The sequence below is a fragment of the Cervus elaphus genome, chromosome 5 (assembly GCF_910594005.1).
Source record: "Cervus elaphus chromosome 5, mCerEla1.1, whole genome shotgun sequence".
NCBI classification, from domain to species: Eukaryota; Metazoa; Chordata; class Mammalia; order Artiodactyla; family Cervidae; genus Cervus; species Cervus elaphus.
The window spans coordinates 18,111,243-18,131,154 of NC_057819.1; the positions used below are offsets into that span (position 1 = coordinate 18,111,243).

The 19,912-nt window shown below is 40.8% G+C and overlaps 1 protein-coding gene across 6 annotated transcripts in view; it reads right to left on the reverse strand.

Moving 5' to 3' along the window:
• Window positions 1-19,912, reverse strand: part of TCTN1 (tectonic family member 1) — a 44,621-nt gene that overhangs the window by 7,365 nt on the left and 17,344 nt on the right. The window contains exons 1-8 of one of the 6 annotated variants that reach the window (XM_043901859.1): window positions 19,218-19,499; window positions 15,843-15,963; window positions 10,357-10,487; window positions 9,107-9,252; window positions 7,439-7,526; window positions 5,787-5,896; window positions 4,311-4,331; window positions 18-161 (exon numbers count right to left, since the gene is read on the reverse strand). In XM_043901859.1, coding sequence (XP_043757794.1) covers window positions 18-161; window positions 4,311-4,331; window positions 5,787-5,896; window positions 7,439-7,526; window positions 9,107-9,252; window positions 10,357-10,487; window positions 15,843-15,963; window positions 19,218-19,437 — 981 coding nt within the window. In that variant the 5' untranslated portion in view covers window positions 19,438-19,499. Of the gene's footprint in view, window positions 1-17; window positions 162-4,310; window positions 4,332-5,786; window positions 5,897-7,438; window positions 7,527-9,106; window positions 9,253-10,356; window positions 10,488-15,842; window positions 15,964-19,151; window positions 19,500-19,912 lie in introns of those variants that run through there. The other 5 variants (XM_043901858.1, XM_043901857.1, XM_043901863.1 and 2 more) reach the window with 5 other exon arrangements.

The window sequence follows — 19,912 nt, forward strand, 5'->3', positions numbered from 1 at the left end:
CCAAACTGGGCACCTACCTCAAGAACGACGTTAGTGCAGATTTCAATATGCCCCGCCTCAACAACACCCGGCTTTGATACCCTCAGTACTGCTGTGTCTTCCAGTCGGGTTAGTGTTTTATTTAGAGACCGGATGACGATGGACTGAACCGTGACAGGGACCTGCAAAGTCAAGTCCTGGGTTACTGAACACACACTGGAACAGAGGAAGTTAACGGGTAAAAACAGTGTAAACGTGAAACTCACCTCCACAGGTACACTGCCGAGGAGGGAAACACACACTATAGAACAATATGCACACTAGAATTCCACACTTGCAAAAACACAGGTATGTATTTATATGTAAATACATGCACACATTCACACAGAAAATATCTGAGATGGATATAACCAAAATGTTAAGTGATTACCCCTGAAAACATGTTCACACAAAAACATGTACACAGACGTTCAGAGCAGCATTCATAATGGCCCCAAACTGAAAATTACCCAAATGTCCATCAACTGATGAATGAATAAATAAAATGTGGTCTATCCCTACAAAAGGATATCGTCCATAAAAAGAATCATCCGTAAAAATGAATGAAGCACTAACACACGCAACAACATAGATGAAGCCTGAGAACACGGTGCTAAGTGAAAGAAGCCAGACACAAAGGACCACGTACTATGTGATCTCATCTGTATGAAATGTCCAGAATAGCCAAATCCACACAGACACAAAGTATATACAGTGGTTGCCAGGGGCAGGGGGAGAAAGCTGGGGTAGAATGAAAAGTGATAGCTAATGAGCACAGGGTTTCTTTTTGGGGTGGTGAGAATGTTCTGGAATTAGATAATGGTGATAACTGCATAACCTTGCGAATACACCAAAACCCATTGAATTGTACACTTTAAAATAGTAAGTTTTATGGTAAGTGAATTATATCCCAAACACACACACACACCTCCCATCATACCATCAAAGGCACACATACACTCTCACCTCCAAACTACAGCTCCTACTGATAAATGCACTTGCTCTATACATGCACGGGCACATTCTTCATATGGTCCCAGAAACCATCCTCCTAAACCCCCACAACCTCTCTGAATATATACTTGACCCAACTTATACACAACTTTTACACACACCCTTATACACATACATACTCGTGGTGGGATCATGAGGAAGAAAAACAGAAACAAATTTTTTAAGCAGAATCAAGAAACATTGGTTAGATCAACGCTATTAAAGGATATTTTTCACTTATGCCCATCGCCAGTGGAGTGACAGAGCACCAAGCAATCTTTCAATGGCTTGACCCTGTAGATATTTTGGCCTCTTTGTACCATGAGAACAAGTCTAATGTTTGCTCTAAATATCTGCTCTTAGAAACCACAGTTAAGGAAGGAACCTAACTTGTATCCGTTTGTTTATATTGCTTTGAACTTTGCCCTCAACCATGTACTATGCTGTTTTTAATTCAAAATTACTAAGTATTTAAGCTGTCATTTTATAGATAAACAAGTAGTTCTTATGTGTCTGTTCCCATTAGCAAGAAGACCTGCAACTGTCCCTTGATAGTCAAATGCAAGAACATGATATCGTTCAAAAGCAAAGAGGATCTGTCATGCGACAGAGTTGCAGGTTGGCAACTCCAGTCACTACAAAGAAAGTCCTCTGCATAACAGGAGCTCCACGCTACCAGGTAATTAGCTATAGAGTAATTAGCTCTTAAGGAAGTCATCAAAAGATAACCCTAGATTCCTTTATCTGAAATGCCCTGACTCAGCAATAATATACTGTGTTCCAAACAAGCGCACACCTTTCCATACCAGTCTCTGATGAAGCCATCCCCGAGGCATGTGGGTGTGACTGGCAGAAAGTGAAGGGCTCAGTTTAAACTAGCTTTGTAAAGACTGAGGGAGGAATGTAAGCGACAAGAACTGCGCTAGGCTATCACCGTGCATTCAGTCACAAGAATGAAAATGGTAGGGCTGCTCTGGTTTCCTGAATGTCCTATTCAGTCATATCCCATTCCCAAACTAACCACTGGCAAAGAACAAAAGCCCACTTAACAACAAAACTACAGGGCCGTGACAATCTTTTGTTGATGGTTCAATAAATACTGACAACAATTCCAAGCAATCACAATGAGCTTCGATTAGTGGGAAGACTTGATCCAACTTTTATATTCCTGATCCTCTAAGAGACTTTGGAAGCTGCATTAAAAAAAAATTTTTTTTAGACACATCCCTGATATTAGATGACATCCTTCGGAGTTTTGATGCCACACAGATCTGAGCTGGAAGTCCTAGACTGCCATGGCTTGACTGTGTGGCCACAGGATACAGAGAGAGAATGTGTGCAAAACTTCTAACTTGGGGCTTGGCACACAGTAGAGCTGGTCCAGTCATCACTAAGAATAAGGTCTCTGGAGCCAGACAGCATGGCTTCTCATCCCAGCTCTGTACTCCCCCGCTGTGTAGCCTCGAGCAAACCAATTCATCTCTCTGTGACCCATGTGCCAGAGTGCCAACAACAGGACCTGCCTCCTAGGATCACTGAGACAACTAAAGGACTGCAGACACGCAGAGCACTTGGAGCAGCACTTGGCACACAGTATGTGCCTTTGAGTCAAGTCCCAATATTCCTCACAATAGGTCTTCCCTACTTGACTGAACCAGTCCTTAGTCATTCAATTAACACCCAACCCATGAAGGGCCCAATACCTTCCAGGCACGCCTTAGTACCAACAGTATATGGCGGACAGGTCAGCTGTCCCCACAGACAGTCCAACTTTGAATGGTATAAAATAAATGCACTCTTTAGGACTTCCCTGGCAGACTCTGCCTGCCAATACAGGGGACACGGTTCAATCCCTGGTCCAGGAAGATCCCAAATGCCATGGGGCAACTAAGCCCATGCACCGCAACCCTTGGGCCCATGCTCTAGAGCCCAGGAGCCGCAATGAGAAGCCACTGCAATGAGAAGCCCTCCGCACCACAACTATAGAGTAGTTCCTGCTTGCTGCAACTAGAGAAAGCCCATGTAAGGCAATGAAGACCCAGCACAGCCAAAAATTTAAAAATATAATTTTTTTAAAGTACTTTCTTAGTGATCAGAGGTATTCGAGAGCTAGTCTATTATATGACTCTCAAACTGGGTCCCTGGGAGTTGTTGTGTTCCTCACAAGTGACCAGAAAGGAGAAAGATGGGGAAGTTGGGCAGGTAAAGGGTTTCTGACCCCACCTCTGCTCCAACCAGGTACTTTGGATTCAATTCGTATTACATACTAGGTAGGCTCTGCTTAAGATTTCACTTGAAGAAGCACAGTTGGTAACTAAAATAAGTTTGAAAGTGCCTTCACAGAGGAGGAAATCCAGGGCCACACACAGTAGTGTGGAGTCCAAGGTCAGACGACTATCCCTTTCCAAACGTCTACCTCACATGTTTGTGTCCAGAGACATAATGAACTCAGTCACAGCAAGTACCGTGGTCTGCAGTGCTTCCTGAGCAACAGACGCCTTACTCAGAGCCGGGCCTCACATCACATGCATTCTCTCCCTCCAGCCTTACGTCAAGCCTCTAGGGCAGACACCTTCCATCCACCCACTTGCAACTGGGAGACTGAGGCAGGTGCCATATGAGAAAACAACAGCAAAGCTGAGTTCTGAACCAAGGCCAACCAATTCCACAGGCTCTGGGATCTGATGACAAGGTCAATGCCTTGGCCTCCTTGGGGACTGTGGAATTCACAGGGAGGAGCAGGGTACAACCCCAAGAACAAGAACCCCACCATCTTTCTCTCTGACACAGCTGCAAAGAGACCACAGCCTCAAGACCACGACTCTCCAGGGCCACTGGGCTGGGGCCATGGCTTTGACTAGAACCTACCTGCAACTCAACCTGGAAGCTATACTGACAGTGCTCATCTCTTACACAGGTGTGTATGTTCACTGGGCACAAGATTTCTATCTTCTACACTGGACAGACAGTATCCGGAGCTAGCCAGCCCTCCTGACAAGAGGCCAAGAAGATATCAAGGGATGCCCCAAAAGCACAGAGGCCAATCACACCCCTTGTCAGTCAAGACACCTAGGCCATTTAAACATGAACAAGTGTGGACTACAAAAAATAAAGGAATTTGAAAGTCTGACCCTTTCGCGATAATTAAAAGAATGGTCTACTAAGGAATTTCTCTATTTCATTTCTGTTTGCTTTTGGCAAATGTTTTTGTTACTTGCAGTAAGGTACCCTTCCAGCTGTAAGTGTATTTATTTCAAAGGGCTCTAAGGTAAGACAATAAGTCCATAAAGTATTCTTACCTCTATTCCTGAACCAGGCACCTAAATAAAAAAGAACAACAAATTTTGTTATGTACAACAAAAAGAAGCACTGTTATTGCTTTTTCAGATGGTGCATTAAAGGGCATATTCCTCTTATTAAAGAGAAAAACAGAATTTCCTTAATCAAGGTCTGCCACCTATATATTTTTGTATCTGTGTCATCATAAAAGAGGTAACTTCACATTTTCCTTCTATATTCATTTCCTTCAGATTGGGAGCTCAATAACACAGCCCAGCAGAGGGTGTCCCAGGAAGCCTCCATGCTTCAGTGCAATTATTCAGTATTTTTCACATGGTCATCAGTGACATAACACTGTGGAGAAGACACAGCTCCCCTCCTTCTGGTCACTTGTGCTGTGCCTGTCCTCATGGGAAGGCCACCATCCCCTGCCCAGGTGGCGCCACAGTCTCCTGGTCTTCCTGTCTCCAGCCCGAGCCCCCTGGAGACCAAGCTCCTGACCCCGCAGCATGGCCAGAGCTCTCTTCCTGAAGGGCTCTGCCGCCCTCCATTCCTGTCCCTACACCCCCAATCCCACTTCTCCAACTGCAAGATGCCCTATTAGGCCAATGGGAGCTTTTGGGGAGGGGGTTGAGTAGACATGTCTGGGGGTGGGCGCTCTGAGATGAAAGAGAATTGTGCCTGCATGCCTGCGGGACTGTTTACAGGACAACTGTGAGGGGTCACATAAACTGGAAGGATTCACAGGCGTAGATGGCTGACTTCGAGGAAAGAAAGAGGGAAAGGGTGGGAAGAGAAAAAGATTAAACTTGATTCTGAAAAGTGAAGTTGATGAATACAGATGCCATGGAACACCCCCATCCCCCACCGCCATCACCACACTCCCCTCTCAGTAGAAGGAAATCAGAAGGGGATGGGGGCTTTCACAATAATCATATGATTTTTAATCACTGAAAAATGTCTTCTCCCCTGCGACCCTCCATGTCACCCACCAAGTGGGCCAGTGGCCTCTCTCATCTATTCAGTTCAGGCTTCAGTCACCACAACCAGGAATAAAGGGCCGCTTCTCTTTCTCCAGCAAACCTATTTCCTGTCCTTTCCTGGGTATTTATTTTATCTGCCAATCAGAAATATAACTTTTTGGTGCTAGTATGATCATTTCTGTGACAGACATTAGATGTTTTTATAATTCTGAAAGTTTTGGTTATTAATAAAGGTTTTTTTTAATTCAGGAGACAGACATTAGTGGTTACCATCAAAATGAATGAATGCAAAAAAGAAAAAAATGAAAGCAAATTATGAGTTAACTATATAAAAATAAAATTTTAAGTGATTCTTTCAGTATCTTTGGTATCAGTACACCAAAGAACTGGAGAAGAAAAATTCTGAGTGTCAATCATGTACTGAAATGATTCTCTACTTGTCATATTTTAAAAGGGTACGAAGAACAGAAAATAAACCCAATGAATCAAGTTTTACCTCAAAATAATTCTTACCCTCAAAATTTTAGGGCTGCTGTAATAAGCCATGCTCAGGGTTTCCATTTCTTCACACCGTTCCAAATTTATCCTCCTGGTGCACTTAACAGCTTGGTTAACCAGAAATGCTGGAAATCATAATATTCCCAAGGGAAAAGGAAAAAACAAAAAGAAGAAAAATTTCTAACTAAGAAATTATAATCTAAGTAAAACTGCAAAGTTATGACATATATACAATATGCTTCAGATAGGGTATAAAAAATTATTTTTCAAATATGTAATACAGTCACATGATTCAAAATTCAGAAAAAGATTTGAGGAGTTGTCTCCCTCCAACCCCTAGCCCCCAGCAACCACCAGTCCTCTTCCCCAGAGTGAGTCTGCATGAAGTTTCTTGTGTATCTTTCTGGAAATATCCTATGATATTTTCAGAAAGTGTGTGTGTGTGTCTGTGTCTGTGTGTGTATACACACCCACTTTTTTTTTTAAGTATTTCTTTCCCCTTTTGGAAACAAACTCATAACATATATTCTGCCCTTTGTCTTTTTCACTGAGCAATGTATCTTGGAGTTCAGTCTATCTCAGTATCAAGAGGTTCCTCCTCCTCTTTTTAAGGATAACTCGTATTCTATTACAGACACACCATAATCTATCCAACCAGTTCCCCACTAATGGAAGTTGTCTCCAGTTTTGCTCTAAAAATGCTGAAATCTATCATTTTGCATGTGGGCCAGAGTTTCTGTAGGACCAACTTCTAGAAGTAGAACAGCTAAGTTAAAGGGCATATCTGTCTGCAATTTTGATGTGTGTTGCCCAAGTGCCCTTCACCAAGACTGTACCAATTTTCAGTCCCACCAGCGATACAGACAAGTGCCTACTTCTCCACAGCATTAAATTTCTTTACACTTTACGATCCATTAGGTGGAAATGGTATCTCAGTTTGGTTCTAAATTACACTGCTCCTACTGTGTGAGCAAGGTTAAGCCTCTTCAACAGAACACATTTTCCTTCATGTAGCAAGTGTTGCTTCCTTAGGCCACATGCTATCATCCACAGCTTAGCGGGCTTCTGCATAGTGAGGCTGGCTAAGGACGGGAGAGCCAGGCCTATTGCCTTCTGCTGCCAAGAGCGGTTACTCCACAGAGTCTACGATGCTCCTGAAGGAGGAGGACCCATGGGAGGCAGCTGCGTGGGTTGCATCCCTGCTCACCACTGCCTGAGTAAGAAACTGAACTCATTTTCTCAGTTTCCTCATCTAAAAAATGAAGATAACCCTCCCTGAGAGGATCATCATGAGGATCAATGGGAAAAACACATGCAAGCGCTTAACACAACACCCAGCACACAATCAATGTTAGCTATTGACAAACTTTCGCCCCAGTGACAAAAGAACTTTCCAACAACCTCAAGAGTTAAACAACTGAGTGGGCTGGTTGCAGGTAGTGAGTTCCCCATCACTACAAATGCTCAAGCAGTGACCACAGGTGGCAGAAAAGATTTTGGCACGGGGCAGGGGTGAGGGGGAGGGGCTGAACTATATAACCTTTGAAGTGTTTTTCAACTCTAAGACTCTGTTTCTAGTTACAAAGTTTGTTTATTATGATTGTTATAAATTTAAACTAAGAGCAAACTCTGTTTGCAGAGAAAAAGAAAAATGCCAACTCTCTTACCTGCAGGGTTATTATCAGTGCACAGAGATGATGTAAGGGGAGAAGGAAATCTCAAAAATGAATCTGAAGTCTGCAGATGAACCCCATACTGCAAACAGAACAACCAACAGCTGTCAGGGTGCTACTAAGGCATCTGTTCAACACTCACTACACAGCTACTACGTGACAGGCAGCTCTGCAGGGATGATTAAAAAACAGATGTGGTCCCTGCCCACAGGGAGCAAACATCTAGCTGTCCCACCCTTTTCCTTTTAAGGCTGTGTGTTTCTGTGTATGCATGTTACAGAATTTGCAGGCTTTTTTATTCTAGGCTATTCTACTTCTATCCCACTGGAAGGGTAGCTAAGAGGCTGACACAGGTGCCAGCAAGCAGGGAATAAGCCTTCTCCTTCACTAGAGCTGGGAGGATAAACCCCTGCAGTCTTTCTGGAGGGCAAGCTGGTATTGTTATTTTAAATTTCCATTCATTTTGACCAAGTTAATCCATTTATAGGAACATACCCTATGGATTTAATCAGACAAAAAAAAATCTATAAGAACATTTATTGTGGATTATTTATAATAGAAAAACTTGAAACAAATGTCTATTAGATAGTGGAATGGCTCACTAATAAATAATGACACATCCCTGGAAGGAATACTCTGTATCAGCAAAATGCAGCTCCAACACTAGCTCCTTCCTATACCTATGTTTTCCTCATCACTTAAATGGGGACTTCACTTAAAGTTAAGCATCCTTCCCAGGATTGTGTACAGTGAGATCTGAAGAGATCTGCCCAGTGCCTGGCAGGTGGGAAATGCTCCAGAAATGGCCATTTCTATAGTGACATGGGAAGATGCACAAAATTGATCATGAATAAAAAAGGAAATTTATAGCACAATGTGGATAACTAGAAATTTCATTTCTGCACAGTATTATACATGTATTTTAGTAGATGCATTAAAAAACCAGGAATATACACCCATCTGTTAACAGTGATTTTCAGTGTGCACTGTTTATTTTTTTTTGGCCAAGCCACATGACTTACAGGATATTATTTCCCCGACCAGGGACTGAACTTGGGCCATCTGCAGTGGAAACGTGGAGACCCAACCACTGGACCACCAGGGAATTTCCTTGCAGTGTGCTTTAGTTTTAATTGGAGATGGGGACCTTTCCATTTTTACTTATGTACTTCTATACCTTCAACTTTTAGAACTAGCATAGATTGTTTTATACTTCTCTTTTAAAAAGATGCTTCCAAAAATTATGACACTTAGTCAAAGTTAACACATAACATATTTAAAGGTTTATGAAGGAATGGATAACAAATACCACACATCTTCCCAAAGTCTGTAAAGCTACACACAACTCTGAGAAGAGGAACCGGCCTCCAGCCCATCCACTCTGTTTCCAGCATCTCTCAAGCACTTTGCTGCATCTTTTGAGGTAGAGAAGAAAAAATTCTGCAGAGACAAATGAAAGCTTACCAGAGGATATATGCCTCAGTACTCTATGTCAGAATTCAACTACTCAATTTTAATTTTCATTTTTGATCTATGGGCACAAACATTGTTGTTTGGTTTATAATATCAATTCTGTGTCTCAGGGAAGCTAGCTTACTGGGAACATACTTATAAAGACAAAATATTTATGACAGGGTGAGTGGACTTAAGTTCCTGGCTCACCTCATATTTTGCAGTTTGGGGAGCATCCAGTCTGGTTGAAACATCTGATTCTGGATTTAGTGAAAAACCATCAGGTGTTTTCATCAATTTATCAAAACTGCTTTCATCAGTCACTTCTGGATTAATAAAGGATAATGCAGGTTTATCTGTTTTTAGAAAAAGTATTTTATATTTTAAATCAATATAAAGTATAATATGTATAGCATATACAGTATACATAGTATTTAGGAAACAGTCTTTAGTAGCAATAAGGCTACTGTGAAAGGCTGCTGTGAAAAAATTAAAATGTCTCTAAATATTCACTTCCCCCAAGATTTCTTGATTCTTATTAAATAGACTCCCCAGGCATGGCCTTTTTCTCTACTGTGGAAGCAAGAGTTTTCTAAGGTCTGCGGGTAAACAGCACAACAGAAGCCAATAATAATCAATCTCTTTCTCCAGTCCATGGACTCATAAACTGTATAAACCTCTCAGGGGCAACTCTCTCCAGATGGCTAGGGGAATGAAAGATCCTTTTTCTACCCTCACACAGCCACCTCCGAAGCCCAGGATGATAATATGCTCTGTACGTGAGAGGTGGGAGGAGGAGGGAACAGGCTGGTTATGTTCACTGGGCCTGTTACAGTGATTGACCAGCCATTACTGCAGATTACAAACCATAGAGCATCCACCTAAATTTTCAAGTGCAAGGGGACAAAACCAAAATATAAAGACATTCTGAAAAGATGATAGTTTTATTGATAAAACCATGAATGTGTCTCTGATCTTGATAATGTTTTATACTTTGGAACTAGACATCTAATTGAGCTAAATGCTCAGATAAAAATAAAGATCCTGTTTTCATGCAAATACCCTTAGTAAAAATAAAAGAGAAAAAAGGAAATTGAAACCAAAGCTGAACCTGACTCTCAACCATTAAATCAAGAGGAAATGCACACGCACACACACCCCCCAAATAAATCTAGATTCTTAGGCATGTCTACCTTTTATAAACACCTTTGAAATAAAATATGAGAAATAAAGCACGAGAATTCAAAAGAAAACGACAAAAGCACAATTAAAGAAAATGTGCATGGCCACAGGTTTATAGTTACTTGCAGTTGTCTGTGGAATGGCCTCAGGATAACCTCTAGCCAAACCATAGAATAACTGTTTTAAATCTAACTTGATGTGACATTTTTCCATAAAACAACTTTTAAAAGAAAAAACTTTCCAGAGTTTTACACAGTACACCAATATCAAATACTTACAGTTTGTAATATGAACACAGAAAATAGATGGGTTGATCTGGTCGACAAGTTTAAATACTCTCTGAGGTGGGTCTGCTGTAAAATTCAATGAATAGACAGCTGCTTTTTGACTACAAAAGTGACTATCACCCCTGAAAATTAAAAAAAATAATAAGACAAAGTTTTAAGGCAAAAGCACACAATCTTAGCAAGATTATTTTAGAACTGTCAGATGCTTGCACTGTACTAAGTTAACAACTACATGGAGGATATTTATGAAAGTGTGATGTCAGAATTGAATCCACTTTTATTTAGTTTATTCAGTGTTAAAATGCTCGGCATTTTAAACTTTCTCCTCTAAAAGTGAAAATATTAAGACAACTAGAATAACCTTTAAGGAAATCTTGTCAAGTATGGAATACAGATGAGAAATGATTTTGATGTAAATGAACCTTGCAAACTCTGATGGAATATTCAATTATATAAAATTTTGCAGAACTTCATACTGTTTATAAGTACCCAGAATGGATCCAAAATTCCTTGTCTTTAGAATAAAGCTGTGTTCATAAATGAATGTGAAAATGAGAAAAAGTAACATCATCTGGAAGTTTGGGGGCTTAGAAACTGCAATTACAGTCAAGTCTTCAACCAATCCCAGACGTAACAAACCCTAATCAATTTGATATAGATACAGACATGGTTTAGGGAGATACAACAAAAATGAGATCATATTACATACCACTTTAAGGCCTTTTCCCACTTAATATAGAGTGCCCAATAGTTCCCATATCATCAAATGTTTTTGTATTGTTATATTATATGGTTTCACTGTATACCAATTTATTAAGCTAGTCCCAACTTTTTTTAACCAATCCTCTACCATTGACTTAGGCTGTTTATAATTTCTCCTGATTATATATAATGCTTTAATAATACCCTTGTACATACATTTGTATTAATGTCTCCAGTTATTTCCTTAGGCAATATCTCCTGAAATGGAATTGCTGGGTCAAAAGGTAGGTACAAAATTTGAGGCTTCTGAGACTTACTACCAGACTGCCTTCCAGAAAGGCAAGATGCAACCTCACCAACACTGTAGTAACAAGAGACAGCATGTTATCAGTTTTTACCATTTGCTAATTTCATGGGCAAAAGCCTGTTATCTCATTGTTTTAATTTGAATTTTCTCCTTTACTAGTGAGGTTAAATATTTTTCCATATGGTTATTGCTCACTGGTATTTCTTCATGAGTTGATTAATTTTTATGAGAACGTTTGTCTTCTTGACTCATAAGAACCCATATTAAGAATCTCTTCTGAGTGTAGAAATATTTCTTCCCAGTTTGTTAACCTTTCAGTTTTATAGTGTCTTTTTGCCACACAGAAGTTTTGTTTTGTTTTTTTATGATCATTCCTCTTTTAATTGAGGTAATGATTAACTGATTTTTTAAAATAACGAAGTTGTCAACCTTTTCTTTTATAGATTGCCTTTGGGTTTATCTTAAAAGACATTACCCGGGACTTCCCTGGCAGTCTAGCAGTTAAGACTCCCCACTTCCACTGCAGGAGACATGCATTCGATCCCTGGTCGGGAAACTAAGATCCCACATGCTGTATAGTGAGGCCAAAAAGAAGAAAGACATATCCCTAACCCAAGATTAATAATATTCACATATATTTTTCATTAATTTTTTTAACATTTCACTCTTCTACCTGTTGGTAATTTACTTCAGTGTAACATTATGAAGCAGGAATCTAATGTTAGTTTTTCAATAATCATCCGGCATCATTTACTGAATGATCCAACCTTTACTCCACAGATGTGAAATACCATGTTTACAATAAATACCATATTTACATTAAATACTTAAGTAGAAAAAAATACTTTAAGAAAACTGGCTGGTGTAAAATCAGTACACACAACTGACTTTTGGCCTTTCTATTCTCTTTCAATGATCTACTTATCCATAATTAATTAATACACATTATATTCATTATTATAGTGTTACAAATGTTTTAAACCGCTTTTCTTATTCAATAATGTCTTGGCTGTTCTCATCTGTTTATTCTTCCAGATGAATTTTAGAATCATTTTGACACATTATCCCTCTCGCATCTGACTGGAATTACATTATAATAAATTGAAATGTATAAGTAAGTAATGATTCTACCCATCCCACTACACAGATTATCTCTCTCCATTTATTCAAATGTTTTATGTCTCATTATATCTTGAAGTTTTCTTCACATAAATTCTGAATAGTTAAGTTTAATTCTATGATGTTACATTTCTATTGGTGTTATGATTAGAATCCATTTCCACTATATTTCTGGGATGGGTATTGCTGGGGGATTGACTTATTTTGTATCTGGCCTCTTTTCCAAATGCTCTGTAGAGTTCTAACGGTAAAATGAGCTGTTATCATGGGCATAAAGAGTATTTTGGAAAAACCATGAGTAGCATAAATAAGAAAAGATCCAGCACTGAAAATCTACGAGTCATACTGGGCCTTAAAAGATGAGGAGGAGTCAGACAGAGAGGGAATGGGAGGCTAATCCAAGTGCAAAAATGACATTGGCCAAGGATGGGTACTGTACTGATGGTGTTTAGAAAACAGAGTGCCAAAGCTGCGTTGGACGAAGAATTCCAGATGGGGTTGCCAGGAAATAAGATGTGAGAGAGGCTGGGATGGATGTGAATTCAGGTTATGGATTCTATAGGTAATGAGAGTTTTTGAAGGTTCTTTAGAAAGGGAGTGACAAGATGAGCCGTGAGCTTATGAGGAGGAAGGGAGTAGGAACGGACAGAAATGAGGGCAATCATGGAGGAAGAGTCAGCAGAATGGGACTCTCGACCCCACCCCTTCCAGTCAGCAGCTCTCTAATTCTGTGCAGTGAATCAGCAGCACATCTGTACATTTCTCTCTAGTCCACCGTCACAGCCTTCTGGGTGAGAGAGGGGCACTTATTAATCCTCATCTGCAATAGCTTCCTTCTTGGTTCCCCGCCACCAGGCCTGGTCCCTGGGATCCACTGTCCATGCTGCAGCAGAATTTATTAAATTGGGAATCTGATCCCCTCACTCCCCAGCCTCCTGAAGAAGCCAGGAAAAATCCAAACCCCTCAGCATACACACAAGGCCCCTCAGGACTTGACCCCTGCCCTTCCCCACACTCCTCTGGCTCCACCCTTCCTCAGCCATGCTGAGCTACATGCAGTTAAGGCAACAGGCTATACTCCTTCAGCCCCAGGAATCTGCCATGTGGCTCCTTCGGCCAGGAATGCCCTTCCTGACTCCATGCTGACCAACTTCACCTGTCCTTTAGGACCCAGCTCAGCTATCTTTCTAGAAAGACCTCCCTAGTCCAGCTGTCTGGGTTAGATGCCACTCCTCTCAGTTCTCCTAGTGTTTGGTGCAGAAACTGCCATCCACTCGTTTGTCTCCCTTATTCAATGAGCTCGTTGAAGACAGGACCATGTCTCACTTGTGTTTAAATCCCTGGTACTGGCACACGAGAGGTGCTCAACAAAGGCATGGTGAACTGTAAAAGACAGCTTAGCCATGAGAAGGCAAGAAAGAGGCACAAGTCAGGGGAGCCTCTAGGTTTCTGACATGGGTTTCTGCCTGAAAGAACGACGGTAGAGAAAGTCAAAGGGATACTCAAGGGTCAGTTAAGGGTAGAGCAGAGAAATTCATTCATCCATTCAACTCACTTTTAATGAAGGCCGACTACATGGTAGGAGCTATCCTAGGCACTAGGGATAAATGATATATAAGAGAGATAATTCTTACTCTCAAGAAGCTTACATCTAATGAGGGGGAAAAGACACTAATCCACTCATCTTAATGATAAATTTATAATTTTTTGAAAGGTAAGACTAGTTTATGACAGTTCAGTATATGTAAATATATCTTCTATGAACTGGAATCTACATAACAAGAACACCCAATTAACTAGGATTGTTAGTTTTCATTATTTCTATACTTCATACTTAGAAGGTCACAAGCAAAACTAACTCAAAAAAACCCTGAAGAACTTTCCTGAGGGCACTACGAATTCAGTTCTAATTTCTAAACCATGGTGCCACAAACCACACCTAATCTTGTAAATAAGTTTTACTGAAATGTAGTCACGCTCATTCATTACATGCCTGCTTTTGTTCAACAATAGCAGAGTTGAAAAGCTGCAACAGAGCCCACACAGCCTGCAGAGCTTCAAGTGTTTATTATGTGGCCTTTTACAGAAAAAGTTGGCTGACCCCCATTCTAAATAGTCTATATCTAAAATTACAGTATTGGCTATTTTTTTTTTAAAAGAACTACATTCTAAATAATGATCACAAATCAGAACAGATATCTCACTCTCAAGCTCCCGGAACTTACTAATGCAGGAAAATAGAATGATTTTCAACAAAGACTGAACCACAGTGTAGTTCAGGTAGCCAGAAAAATAATCTGACTACAACACCCCATGCTCCAGGCATTTTAACAACATCGGAAGTAGACTGGATTTCCCATTGGTATATAAAATAGTTTCTCATGGGAAAAACACACTTCCAAAAAGCATTCAACCTATCAAATTTCAACTGCTAAAACTTCGTACAAGACTGAATTTAAATTGGCTATCTCTGAATAATAAATTGGTCCCATCCTGAATAAATTAACTTCTTCTAAGTGCTATTATTTTATCAAAGAGCTTTGAAATCAGAATTACGAGAACCAGGTAACTCAGAAGAAACTGTTTATCTTGCAATCTACTGGGAATGTCATTTTCCTTTATTCTCCTACACAATGTGAACTGTGAGAATTCCTGGTAGATTCATCTACTAGAAAGGTATAAACAAAGCTTTCCTTTCTAATTTTTGTTAGAAAATAATGTCTACAACAAAAGCTGTAAAATTAAACTACACTTTGCACCCTAGGCTATACATGAGACTAATTCACAGATACAAAAATGTGACACCTTATTTGTTTACAAATCAAAGTGAAACGTAATTCAATCTCTGAACACAGAGATTTCATTATAACCTTTGTGAAAAGTACACTCTCACTTCTCTTTTGCCTGCACTATCATCTGGCTGGATGCAAATAAGGGATAGATACTGTTCTACAGAGGCTTCCCAGGTGGCTCAGTGGTAAAGAACCCATCCGCCCGATGCAGGAGTTTGATCGCTGGAGAAGGAAATGGCAACCCACTCCAGTATTCTTGCCTGGGAAATCACATAGAGAGGAGCCTGGCGGGCTATAGTCCATGGGGTCACAAAAGAGTTAGACACGAGGGCTTCCCTGGTGGCTCAGTCAATAAAGAGCTGGACACGACTTAGCAACTGAACAGAAATAACTCTTCAATATATTGATTTCGACAGTATGGCTTCTGAATGATGCAGAATTCAGGAAATCAGCCTGGGTTGATTTGGGTTTTCTCAGCCTGAGGGTGTTTTCACTTTCTGTCCCCAAATTTTATAATCTTGGTCCAATTCTATCAAAACTTCATGTTACAAACTTACGTGACAACTGGAATTGAGCAGGCAGAAAAGACACTGAAATCCACGGAGCTGCAATCAGGATCACAACAGCAGTTGACATCACACTGCGCTGGAGACAAGTCACAGACACACAGAGCAGCAACTGCAGAAACGAGAGAGGGGGGCACAGAGCATCACAATCTACAGGTAGTGACTGCCCCCTGCCACTGCAAAGTACCAAAAATCCATCTCAAACAAAGGTCCGTTTTATTCTTCCTACTGCACTTTGGGGGAAGTCTGTGAAGTGAAATGAGTCAGTTTGAGCACTCCTCCATCCGAGGTTTTCCCAAATTGGCCAATTATCTGACTCACTTGGAAAGTTCTGTTTGCACTCTCCCTACAAAGACTCTGATTTGGTAAGCTAACTGTGAAACCCAGACACCTGGGCTTTTCAAACACTTTCCAGGTGATGCTGATAATTAAAATAGGTTTAAGAATCAACATGGAAAAAAAAAAAAAGAATCAACATGGTAAATCACTTGCCTGACCTAAGAACCATCGGTTTAATATTGCAGATTTCTAAGCTCCTCTGGAGATTCCAATTCAGAGGAAGGGCCCACTTAAGGCTACTAAGAATCAAAGTTCTCAATTTTGTTCCTCTCCTCAGATGTCACCTGCAGCTTTGACGCTGAGTCCATGTTCACAGGCTATTGGCCAAGAATCCAGCTGGCTCACGTTCCTTGTACTTGGGGTTCTAGAAATATCTTTGGTAATTCAGAGAGTAAAAACATGGGAAGAGGTAGGAAGCCCCACTTATCCAGTTTTAATTTTTAATAATGATGACCATCTGGATTTTTAATTCCCTATTTCAGGCTGTCAAACAGGGAGGTGTGGAGGTGAGGGAAAACTTAAACAGCAGAGCATGAGAATGATAAACACTGAACTCATGGTAGTTTAATTATTGCTGAAAGGAGGGAATAAGATCAGTGCTTCAACCTTACCTGTAATGTTGTTTTCTTTTTTTGAAAAAGGATTTCACGCAAAAAATAAATTTTAAAAAGGAATCTCAAGCAAATGCTGGTGGACAATCTGTACAACATTCTTATTAGCATTTATGAATTATTTTATAATAAAAATGAGCTTTAGAAGGAATTCCCTGGCAGTCCAGTGATTAGCACACAAGTGCTCAATCCCGGGTCAGGGAACTCAAGACTCCACAGTCTGCGAGGTGTGGCAAAAAAAAAAAACAACTTTAGAAAATATATACCTCAAAAAAGGTACAATAATAAACTCTGGGAAGATGAATGTCAGGAGAAGAGGAAATTTTGGTCAGTGAATACACAATCCATTCTTAGAGACACAAAAGTTTCCCTCCTAGAGTTTACATGTTTCTCTCTAGCCGAGGACTCCCTTGTGTCCTTAGAAAATTATAATACCTCTCATGTACACTAATGTAAAAAATAAACAGTGTTGAGACACCCTGCCTTACGTGTTTGAAATTAATCTTGATTTGTTTTACAAAACTTAAAACCCTTATAGAACCCTAGTAGCTATAAGACTACTAGGGACAAAGCAATAGTATCTAATAACTATACTTAGGAAAGAAAAAAGGGTCTCTATCCAAGATGAGTGTACTTAATCAGCCACCAAGTATCTGCTGAGTACTCGCAGGGTCTGAGTACCATTCAGCTGCTCTTCCAAGCCTCTTCACAGCTACAGGGTACTAATGAAAAGAGCTCAGATTCAAGATCAAAGTTATCGTCCTTCTCTTGGACCTGTAACCCACTCTGCAAAGGGTGGTCTAGTTCTCCACTCAGAGTCAGTCTCCTGCTACAACCTGTACCTAGGGTGTGACCTAAAATGAGGCAAGTAATTCACGAACCTAAAAAATGGCAATAACCCAGGGACTTCCCTGGTAGTCCAGCGGTTAAGACTCTACCTTCCAATGCAGGAGGCATGGGTTCTAAGTTCCTACATGCTGCGAAGTGCAGCCAAAACAACAAGTTAACGAAAAATGGTGACAACCTAACATCATAAGACTGTTATGAGAATTAGATGAGACACACCACAGATGAAATCCTTAGCACAGGGCTTGCTACATAGGAAGCAGTTAATAAATGTCAGCTGTCATTTATTACCATTACTTGCACAGATCTAACCAGAGGCCCTTTAAAAAGACAAAGGAAAAGAAAAAAAAAAAAAAAAAGACAAAGGAAAAGTGCAAATTCATCCTCCCATACTGGAAAAACAGCCCTGAACACACGACCTATTAATGATGGTTCAAGAATAGCTTCATTTGGGGGATAAAGTGCATTAACAAATGAAATACTTACATGGATAAAAGGCAACTCAGCCCAAAAAATCTTAAGAGAATTTCAGATGTTGAATACTCTGCTAAATTCTGTCCCAAATTATCACTTAACTTCCCTGCTAAATTAAATCAACTATTTCAATATAAAACAAAGTTTTTATATCAAAATAGCAAATATGTTTCTCTGTATTTTTTCTGACAGACTACACAATTTATAAAGGAGAAATAATGGTTCAGTAACTTAAGTCCTAGAGTTCAGAAGGTCAGCCAATGATGACTTTTATTTACTAATACTGAGCCTGACTCAATTAAGAAAGATCTTTCTTAAGAAGGGATTAAAAAAAACAACACTGCATATCTACTGGGTTACAGAGGACTTAAAAGGGATTTTTTCTTTTTTGAGATCACAAACCCATTTGTCAAACTACTCACTGCTATGAACCTTCACTCCAGAAAAATGCATATTCACAAAAGTTAGCACTCAATTTTGGAGTCAGATATCCCCTGAAGTCATCCATGTTAAATCAGATTACAAAAGTCACTAGCTGTGTAACTCAAGGATTAGATCATTTTCTGAGAAATATGCTAATTACCCTTAAAGATGAATCTTAAGAAGTGGGCATAACCCCTCGCCCCATAACTCCCTACCTTCAACTCAATACAGGAGGACTTGACCTAGTCATTTTCTGTAAACTAGATTATCTGCGTCTCTTTTTCATAATTGAAAAGCCCAACGTATCCTATGCACTTAATTCCCACAATTGCCTAGAAACTTTCAATTTCAACTGAAAAGCTGCAAACAAGTATTCATTCATTAACACCTTTGGCATTAGTGTTGTCCAGGACCACTGCAAGTACTTCTAAAGATTTTTATATTGTCTCACTTGGCTATCTGAGCTTCGGTTTTCTCATCTGTATGACAGGGATAACACCTACCTCTAAGGGCTGTTGAGAGAATTAATACCTACGAAACACTTAGCAATGACTGCACACTTTAAGTGGTCAATAAACGTTAACTATCGTTATTATTACATCCTTACCCGGGTTACCACCCCCCGCAGGTTGAACCACTGTAGATCCCCAGGAATTGGTACTTGGTTACCCACCGTCCGTGACTGGGGCGGGTCTGGGGCCGGAGAAGGGCCTGGAAGCCCTGGGGATCTCAGGGGGCTTAGAAGATAAAACAGGTCGGAGAGTCGTCGGGACTGGTTTGGTGGAGTTGAGGCCCTCCGTCGTTACCACCAGGGTTGTCCCGGCCTGGGCGCTTACGGAGGCCCAGCAGTCTAGAAGAACGAGCAGGAGCCGCGGAAGGGCCCGCGGCCCCATTGCTCAGCCTCAAGCCGAGCGGCCAGTGGCTGTGTGGCTGGAAGACCGCGCGTTACCTAGCAACCGCGGCGGCTGGGCGCGGAGCATCACGGGAAGGGTCGCGCGAGGCCCGGAGAGACTGAGGGACGGAGGGCGGGGCCTGGGCGAGGCGGGCGGGGCCTGGGCGAGGCGGGCGGGGCCTGGGCGAGGCAGGCTAAAAGAGGAGGGGACGAGGGGCGGGGACCTGCCCTGCTTGTGAATTCCCCACGTGGTTTCCAAGAGGACTGCAGTGCTTGTTTTAAAAATGTAGATTTCCAGGTTCCGTCTCAGGGGATTCTGATTCAGTCCAAGGGCAGGGTTCAGGGGGCAATATTTTTTTTGTTTTGTTTTGTTTTGTTTTGTTTTGTTTTGGTGCCGAAACCCGGGAGGCAATATTTTTAACAAATGCACAACCAGTGCATTTGGGACAACACACACAACTAACGCAACCAGTGCA